The 10,236-nt window shown below is 36.4% G+C and overlaps 1 protein-coding gene across 6 annotated transcripts; it reads right to left on the reverse strand.

Moving 5' to 3' along the window:
* Positions 1-625: 625 nt before the first annotated feature.
* On the reverse strand, positions 626-9,922 carry LOC129577156 (protein FAM91A1). Of its 6 annotated transcripts, XM_055463715.1 has the most exons (16): positions 9,277-9,671; positions 8,937-9,174; positions 8,522-8,752; positions 6,137-6,221; positions 4,928-5,137; positions 4,528-4,712; positions 3,520-4,437; positions 3,255-3,398; positions 3,046-3,173; positions 2,803-2,966; positions 2,512-2,718; positions 2,145-2,377; positions 1,684-2,043; positions 1,516-1,619; positions 1,380-1,449; positions 626-1,312 (listed from the first exon to the last, which is right to left on the reverse strand). In XM_055463715.1, the coding sequence occupies exons 3-16, from the start codon at positions 8,615-8,617 to the stop codon at positions 1,208-1,210; spliced, it is 3,009 nt and encodes a 1,002-aa protein (XP_055319690.1). In that variant the 5' UTR covers positions 8,618-8,752; positions 8,937-9,174; positions 9,277-9,671; the 3' UTR covers positions 626-1,207. The 6 variants fall into 6 exon arrangements, with proteins under 6 accessions (XP_055319690.1, XP_055319691.1, XP_055319687.1 ...); XM_055463716.1 differs by lacking the exon at positions 8,937-9,174 and having other exon boundaries at positions 9,366-9,671; XM_055463712.1 differs by lacking the exon at positions 8,937-9,174.
* Between the last annotated feature and the right edge of the window lie 314 nt (positions 9,923-10,236).

The raw sequence follows: 10,236 nt of genomic DNA on the forward strand, positions 1-10,236 counted from the left end.
GAATAATGGGTACAACTGGTTGGTACATTTTATGGTTGATACACTGATTTTACCGGGTAAGTAATTGCATTTATTCAACTGCATCGATTCCATTAAAACATTTTAATCCATTGTGAAATTGAATGATTAAATTACCGGCCATTTCACGAAAATTAACACGGTATTTGAAGTGGCCTCCGCTTAGGTAAAATCAAGGTCGTCATCATTGATTGCGATGACAAAAGATTCAACTTTTTTTATGAAAATTTTACTTTGATTATCATCAAGGAAAATTCGTTTTATTGCCGCATCTTGATCACCGAGAAGATGGAATAACTGACAAACTGAGATAAAGTGAAAAAAACAGACAAACTAACAGTTTCTTCCTTGGAATTTGACATTTTGTCAAATTCAACGATACCAAACGGAAACCCAGAGTTTCGGTATATACTTACAACCATCAAGAATTAAAATCACATCATCACTTCGATCCAAGCAAAGATATTCCGATCGAAGAACAATCACCTATTTTTGCCATCTTTTTCCATTTTTTTCACCTTTATCGTACTTTATTTTATTTACTGAATTAAGAAAATATGCTCTAACTAAAATTATAGTAACAAATTGAATGAAAAAATCTCCAAAATTTGTTTTAAGTACATTTCATCTGAACGTATTTATTTTGATTCGTTTGATATTTGTGTACATTTTGTGTCTTCTGTATTTTCATTTGTTTTTCAAACTTAATTTCTCTCTTTCTCTGTAATAATGAAACATGCGCTTGGCAATAGCAAACAATCGCACTGGAAATGTTTCATTTATGTCAGTTCGTCTAAAATACGTGGTTTTGTCTACATTAATCAATAAATGTCCATAAAATTGCTTAGGAAAAAGAAGACTTTGCAAATGAAATTGGAATTTCTTTCTTTCTTTTTTTCAAACGCAAAAATTCGATCACAATTTCAAAATAAAAACGAAAAAAAAAAAAATTAATAAACTTCATAAAAAATAAAATTATTTGCGTTATTTTTTTTTGGAATGGATTGCGATGAAACAAAAAAATAAATAAATTTTGACATTTAAATGCCGTTCATCGTCTTCTTTGGTCTTGCACCTCTAGCGTTATTCATTCCCACCAAACATCTTCCAATCAGATTCAATAACAATGTAAAATTCTTTGAGCACTATTTTAATCGAATAATTTAGTAAAAAAAACAAAACATTGTTTTCATTTCCAATAGCAAACTTTGCCATTTTCAAAGCACAAATTGATCCGAGGTGGTGGCAAAAGTTTGCCGAATTTCACTTGTTCCATATTCTCATTTTCGAAGTGCTGAAAGTGTACAAAAAAAAGTAAAAAAAAAGAAGCAAATGAATTCGATGCAAAGTGTGTGACCTACCAGACATTGTGACACGAATTTCAAGAATTTTTTGTTCATCACATCATTGATGGCAGGCAATTTCTCCAATCTGACAAAATGAAGGAGAGAAATTCATAATTCATTGAAATATAGGAGGCTTATTTGATTCACTTACATTCGATCATCGCATAAGTTTTTGACTAAATTTTCGCAAATTCTCGTATTGCAATCGATGTCGAACAGAGGAACACCGAAATGAACATCCAAAATTGTCCATTCCTAATAGTGGAAAAAATTAAATTTCATTACTCTTGATTTGTTTTTTTTTTGCCGAAAAATGTACCTCTCCAATGGATTCGGGTTCCTCTTGAATCGAGTTTAAATCATCGTTTTTGTCCGTGTCACAAATCTCAATTTCGATGGACGATTGTGAAACCAAATGGCAACGTTCACTATCGTCCGGTGACCGATCGCCGGTTTTAGGTTCGTTCAGTTGTTCCAACTCTTTGGCAAGTATTTCGTTGCAATCATCGCTTCGATAGACATTGGCCGGCGGCTGATTCTGCGGTGTAATGGCAAAGTGATTCTCGTCCGGCGATTTTAATGATAGATTCGGCAAATTTTTGGCAATATTAAAGCTTGTGATCTCGGAACCATCCATCGGTGATGCTAGCTCAGCTAGATTCTTTGCCGCTGGATTTGGCTACACATTTGATATTCAAAATATTAATTGATTTTTAAATATATAGAGATTTCAGATTTTTAATCGAGAAAAAAAAAGTATAATGAGCTAAAAAAACTTACAATGTAATCGGTATTTGGTAGCTGTACAACGGCTGGTGTTTGTGAAGAGCGTCGAGCCTTTGTGCTCGATCGTTTTGGTTTCACTAAATGTACATTCATATCGTACTGTTCACACCCGATATCGGGCACGCCGGTATTCACAAATGTAATGTAACCACAAGTCTCTTTCAAATTCAACACCTCCTCAAGCTTTTGCACACCCTTGTGATTCATCCACTTTTGTTTGGTCGGATCTAGAAGAGTACAACAATGGTTTTGAAATCATTTTTTTTTTTCTATTTTCATCCGCTTTAAAAAAATTATTTTCAAATTGATTGTTGCAAAGCGAAATCCTATAGAATCTAGCAATTCCATGTGATAAACCAACCTGAATAGCTAAATGGGAACGCCTCATAATGCACGGTAGCTGGATTTCGAATGCCATAACCTTGGACTAAAACGCATCCATTTTTCAGTTGATCGTTTAGATTCTTGAAATTCTCCGAATTTATTACATATGAATCGGTATGAACAATTGTGACTAGTAGCTTTCCATAGCCCAAAAAGAATTTTGGCAACGATTTCAGCACAGTACCTATTGTTGTTCGAAACAAACATTTTTGTTTGACGATCTAATTAAATAGCAGTTTATTTTTGAAGAAAAAAAAAATGTCTTCACCTTTTGTAAGTAGTAGGCTTGGTGGACCATAGCCAGACATGTGATAATAAAATAGTTTCGACCAAATATGCGAATTGTCGGAACTTTTGAAAAATTGTCCAAAAAATGGAATGGCAAATATATTTGTAATCATGCTTGTCAACGGCGCCGCTGATATAATGAATCTATTCATGTTCAGATCGGAATAAAGAAGAACATAATGGGTAAGTAGACAATTACGAAGGTGCTGGTGACAATACTAACTTGTACTTCTTGTCAAGAAGTCGATCACGCGTTTTGTGGTCCAAACTTTCCAAGCACTCGAGTCGCAACAAATCAATTCCAGCCTCAAGAACATTTCGCAAAGCGATAATCGTTGAGCGCAAAATCACCTTGTGATTGTAAGAGAAACAATTCAATTAGCATCATTAAATGATGAACTACATATTCGTTGAACTACATGTGGAACTTACAGCATGTGCAAAATAGCGAGAAACTTCTCCTTCGCCCTCGGCATCGAGAAGTGAAACCTTTTCCAATTCGCCCAGAAATGAATCGAGACTCTCGTCGCACAGTTTACCCACCTCGAACATGGTGACGGCGTGATTTTTTAGGCCCTAAACATGAAGACATAAATTAAAATTTCAAGTTTTCCGTTTGAATGAAGATTGTTAATTTCTCCATGAGTCGAATGAAATTTTGACGTCAAAGCGAATATGAATCGAAATCAAAACTTACCGGCGAAAGGTTTCCCATCATAAGAAAGGCAGTTAACGTGGCATCAAACAAGAATAGAACCCGTTTACCGTTGCCGCCACGTCGAACGACATTTGGTGTTGTTGGTGATGCTAAAATCGATGCTTTTTCCGATTGATTCAAATTGTCATCCAATTCACCGCTATCGTTTGGACTGTCCGATGTCGTCATTTTCTTCGTTGATTTACCATTTGAATCGTGCACTTGACTTATTATTGAAAAATCACTAATATTACCATCCGATTCATTTGAATTGCTAACACCTTCGGATTGTGATGTTTGCTTTGCTGAGGCTGGACTTGATGTTGAATCATTATTGACGATCGATTGAATTTGATTGCTACTGGTTGATTGGCATTTGGGTGATGAGTTCAGTGACGATGTGTTGCCCATCGTTTCACTGCCCGCCACCGCTTCGCCATTGCTATTGACTAGACCGGTATTGGTTTCGTTGACGAGCAACGCATGAAAATTCAACGGTGTCACTTCGACGCGATTATTGTCAATGGTTCGATCATTCCAACTTTGATGCTGATTTAGTATGTCGATGTTAGTTTTTTTGCGCGCAAAACCTAATCGACAAAACAGTGACACCGCCTGCTTTACGGTGTCCAAATTGATTTGTAGCATTTGTGCCAATTCGGCAATGGTTGTGTGCTCGTCAGCTGACACGAAAATTTGGTACAGTAAATTTTCGAAATAATCACCACTCACACGATTCATCACAAAGTTTCGTAACGGTGGAATGCATATTTGATCCGACCCGCTGATCGGTACATCCAAATAGATAAGGCCCTTTCGATAAAGACTTTGCAGTACCTCATGATCCAATTTACCAGCCGTTAACGAACCAAAATCAATTAAATCATCGATAACACTTATTTCGGGCGCATTTATATACTGGAAGAAAAGCGAACAGGAAAATATGTACTTTTTTTTATATGGGATTTAAAGAAAATTGATTAAGAATTGAATATATTTTGATCATACTTTGACATCGCTCTCAAGTACGTATCCAATTTCAACTTTCCACCATGGTTCAATGTTGATGCGGACGGGAAATTTCGGCAAAAAATTCAATGGATTCGGCTTCCGGAATAATTTCGTGGAATTTGTTTTCAATTCACTGATTAGCGCCAAGTATTCATTTCGTCCGATGCCAAGAACTCGAAGGCCTAGAAATTGAATGCGCGAGACACAAACAAAAATTGAAGATGAAAAAAAAGATGTTGTTATGTAAAAGGCGTCATTTGATTTCATTCACACAATATGATTCATATTTCCATTCAGTCGATTAGAATGGAAAATAGGGAGATCAAGAGTGCGTTAAAAATAAATGCAAATAGTAAATATACACACAAAAAAACGATAATACTCTGTGTTTACGTACAATCGGCGGCTGTGAAATTTGGTAGAGTGTCATAGCTTCGGTCATTTTTGAGTAAGTAGCAGAGTACATCAATGTAGTAATTAAATGGTGTAACACGCAATCCCTTTGTTATGATATCGGCTAAATGATATGGAAATAGGCACAAGCACGTAACACTTTTGTCCACCAGCAGTTCATAGTATCGTTGCTCATTACGAAATACTTGTCGCACTGTTTTTGTTTGTATATTCCGTTCCATTTCCATCAATCCGCAAAAGGGTAGGGCATGAGAGATTACGCACATTAAGGAATGCATCAGATTAGCGAATGGGGAAAAAACACAAACAAACGAGAAAAAAAGCGAATTATTATTTGCGTAATGGAAACAAATTGAGATATGGTTGAATGGCAGCAGCAAAAAGTCACATTGGGGAGATGTATGCAGGGGACAGAGATCGAGAAAAAATCATCATTCGTAGGTCATTCGTTTAAATCATTTTTCGTTGTTTTTGTTGTAGCTCTATTTCACATGTAGTCGCTGTTTATAAATATCAAATTGAATTAAATGTCAATTTTGTTACTGTTTTTTAATCGGACATCTCTTTTTCTTGTTGAGTCGCACTTCTAACGCTTTTTACAACAATTTTTTTGTCTGTTTCAATCCCATTCTACATGATGTTTGTGATGGTTTGTGTTTGTTTTTTGTTTTTTACTTTGGTTAGAAATGCGCGAGAGCTATAGTCCGGCTTGTTCAACGTACGAATTTCATGTTTGTTATCTTATCACTCGGCATAGGAGAACATGATAAAAGCTTGACAAACACGAGAACGTGCTGACATTTTACAAAATGGAAGAGCGAGAGAGATCAGCACAGCTTTTGCTATGTGGTGCAACCTTGCTACATGAGACTTGCTCAAGATGTAACTTTTTTGATGCGAACAAGTGCGCGCGCGGCGTGACTTTATTTTTTCTTGTTTCAACACTGGCACAAATTGATATCGCATCAAAATGTAAACGTACCCTTCGAATTTTTTTTAGTATGTATGTTGTCATTTGATTGACAGAGAATCGAATGAAAACAAAAAACGCTGAATAACAACAGCAACAGCAGCAATAACAAATAATTTGCATTAAAATAAGCGGCAACAATAACAAGAAGAACTCATCATTTGCAACATTACGGTGCATGAGATTAATGTAAGACAATTTCTTGTCGAGTAAATAACTTACCTAGATTTCCCTTGAATCGCAGCTGATTTTTCAAACTGTAATTGAACAACAATCGTTCGTAATCTTTCTCTGAACTTTTCAGGACCTAAGTTGAGGATGAGAAGAGCACAGAAGAAAATGTATATCAACCATTTAAGTAGCATATACACAAAAAACACAATTTATTGAAATGGGGCATGAGGAACACGAAAACCAAACAGAAACAAATAAAATTATCATAATTCATGCGGAGGGTTTCGGACGCTGTATATTATGTGCGCCTATAGCACTTTATCGCGCCGTTATAGCATTAATACGGCCATAGTCAAGGATTGAGGCATAAATCCATAATCGATTCCGATTTTGGCAAATAACTAAAAAATCGCTAAACATACACAAATTTAAATTGGATGGCTGTTTGCGGAGCTTATTGGAATTAGTGTTTTTCACGTAGGACAAGTGGCAAAGTTTGCTCTCCGCGCGATTCGGGCGTGGTAATGCAATCAAGCCTAATTAAATACGCCCACAAATCGTGCGTTGGAGTAGTTTTCAATTGCTCTTAAGATGAGAATCACTTAATTTATGACCGGGCCCCCTCTCAAGCATATTCAATTTAACTGTTCATTCTTTGTCTCTCTCTCTCTCTCTTTCTCGCGCCCGCTGTTTTTCCACATATGCCCTGTTCTCATTTAGCATTCTGCAGTGATAGAAAATGGACGTTGGATTTAACAGCATTAAGCTTCGCCATTTCGATGATGCGGGCAGAGCTCAAAAAGGATTTCAAATTCCAAAAGCAATTAATTTTGAATAATCCGATAAAGACTTAATGGCTACTTATTAAACGGAAAAAAACTACTGCAATATTTATTGTTTAACGTAATTATTATTATGATTCGCGTGCGCTTCAAGTCAAGCATCCTTTCATCAAATTTAATAATAAAGGGAGAAAAAAGAACCAACGACAACAACATCACATCCAAATACACACACAAATCAAATCAGCAGTGTTTGCAGTATCACGCGATTTCATGTACGCAGTAAGCAGTAATTTAGCCAGCAAACTTCTCGCTGGTTTGGCATCTCTTCGATATGACATTTTGCTTCATCATCTATCACTGAATGTCATATTTAATAATAAATTACCACAACAAAATTGTCGACACAAGTCTATTTGTATACGATGGCAATCTGATGCACGTTTGTAATGTGCCGTATGGCATTAAGCTTGCATTCGATACCGTACACCGGAATTCAACAATTTCGAGCACACACACACACACACAGAGAGAGAGAGAGAGAGAGAGGGAGAGAGGGAGAGAGGGAAGAACAAAAAACGTTGAAAACTAATTTCAAAGAATGACGAAACAGGAAAACTCAATTTCCAGTAAACAAACATGAACTTTTAGTATTATCGATTGATTTCGAACACTCGATTAATTGGCTGATACGTTCGCTCAATGCCTGCGAATACAATCAGCCACACTGTCACAGTCGTCGTTGTTGTTGTTGTGAAAATGGTGCGATGAAATAACATTGGCTTTGGAAATAAGCTGAACTCAACCAAAAGCCGTGAAAACAACAAAAAGAAAACATCACACACATCCGGATTAAAGAAGAAAATATGTGCTTGGAGAAACGAATGGCGAAATGCGATGTGACGGCATCGCACATTTCTAGCTTTGAACACTTCAACGTAAACATTGATTCATGGTTGCTTTCGTAAATTGCATTGTGCTAACAGCTTTTGATCCTTTGTGTGTTTGTGTCGCTTTTATCTTGGCGCTTGCTTGAATTTTCGTGAATGACGTACGACGAATTTCATTGTGTTTTTCTGTCTTTTGTTCCATTTTATTGACATTTTGAACGCTCGAGCAAATGATGGTCTCGCATTAATCCTTTGTTTTTAAGGCGCCTTATATTTTGTTAGTCAGCAGTGTCTTTGTGATTTGATGGTATCAAAAGACATTTCTTATTTTTCTTCCCCGCCTTCACATTGCGTATGTCATTCGATCAGATGCACAATAGCGAGCACGAGAAAAACAAACACATTGTCTTTAGAACAACGGCATCGTTATTTATGGTAAGAGAGAGAGAGAGAAAAGAGAGAGAGAAAGAAAGGAAACTAGAACAATATTAAATTGCTGCACTTGAGCACACCATATACACACACACACATTAACGCGGCCGATTCAAACGGCGAGTCGACAACGAAATGACAAACACACAAACAAAAAAAAAATCGGACAACACAAAATGTGTGTGTTTGTCGTTTTTCTCTCCTCATTCAACACATTCCATTGAATTATGAATGTGAGAATGATGCGGTGGCCCACTAATTACAGACACAATAAAAAACAAAATACTGAAGACGAAACGAGAGAAAAAGAATTTTCTGAATTTGTTTACCTGCTTCAAGTGTATTGGCAATTTTTGCCACGTTACATTGTTCCGTACACACTCTTCGATTTCAGTTATTATTTTTCCACTCATCGACTTCTGCATCGTGTCGAGCTACGTTTCTACGATTTGCACCAAAATAAAAATGTGGTTGCTGTTCAAATGTTTTGTTTTGGTTGTAATTCCGGTTTTTGATGCCAGCAATTCATATTATCAGCATCCGAAATAACATCAAATGCACTAATTGAAATACAAAATAAATGGTTTCATGACCATGAAAGATAGGCCCAAATGTTTAACTCTCGCGCGCGCCACTCAAATGTGTGGGTTTTTTTTCCTTTTGTTACATTGAAATGTCACACCACAAAAACCGCACTATTGTCTCTAAGCACACACCGAAATAAAGAAGAAAAATTCGATTCACCTTTTTGATATGAAATAAAACTATGATATCGAGTTAAATCGCAATGTTACACGATCCACACACACGATTGCACAACATACAGGGAAAAACACAGAGAGGGAAATTGGTTTTGTTTTTCTCTGCAGCAAATATGCACGAATATGTTTTGGATTGTGTTTGACCAATGGAATTAGTACGCAGTCTTTTTTTTTCTCCAGAAAATTGTCAATAATTCAACGTCAAATCCAGAAACAGCCAACTGAATGCAATGGAATTGGGCAAATAAAACGATGTCTAGTGATGAATTGTTATGTTTTTTTTTCTCTTCTGTAATCAAACCATCGAATCAATCGAAACTCACTGAAATGGGACTGGCTGTGTGTGTGGCGAGAATGCCAATACGAAGAGGCGATTACGATTACATCGGCCACAAAACAAATGAAAACACACCAATCGACGACAGCAGCAGCCACAACAAATACTTTTCTCGTTTTTTGCCTATTTTTTTTTCTTCTTCTGTTTGCTTTTACACCGAACTTATTATAATTCGTTTTTATTTCGATTCTTCTTCTTCTTATTTATTTTTTTTCTTTTTGCTGGTGTCCCGTAATGTGTTTCTCTCACATTTCGTTGTTGTTTTTCTTCACATTTAGCTAGTCCCGCTTGTCAATACAAACAATTTCCCAATGTGTAGTTAATATTTTGATTATCTATTGGTGGATGTATGTGTGCGTGCAGCAAGTGATCTGTCAAAAATTGCGTTCCATAAGCCAAAGAGCGAGCGAGGCACAGAAAGATGGAGAGAGTGTTAGAGAGAGAATGCACATGATGTGGAAGTAAAGTCTTTTTTCATTCGTTCGATTGTTGACTTTTGAAATGTCGTTCTCACTCTCTCACATGACACATATATTTCGAACGCCAACATATGTGCACGAACTTTTTTTTTCGTCATCTATGTGATGAAGTTCTTCTGTATGACACGATTCGTTTGGTTTCATTTGACAACTAGATGTGAATTGAATTTGCCATCACTTTCGGTAGATGGCGTTGCGCATGCCGTAGCGTATTGCCGCCATAAAATTCATACAATCAAATGAATTTCAAACGCAAGTTTCTTTTTAAAATGTTCATTCTGGCTTATATCAAATGTGAATATGGCAAATCGATTTCACCAACGCTCAACGCAACACGGTAAATTTTCCAATTTCAAAAACGTTGATATTTAGATTTCTCTCAATTTTGAACATATACTCGAGCACACCGAGTATCCATACTTACTGTGCGTATGCTACCGAACGCATTTAATATTCAACTCATTTTA

Source organism: Sitodiplosis mosellana, unplaced genomic scaffold (assembly GCF_009176505.1).
Source record: "Sitodiplosis mosellana isolate CC-2019 unplaced genomic scaffold, AAFC_SMos_1.0 Smas_scaffold_6197, whole genome shotgun sequence".
Classification (NCBI taxonomy): Eukaryota; Metazoa; Arthropoda; class Insecta; order Diptera; family Cecidomyiidae; genus Sitodiplosis; species Sitodiplosis mosellana.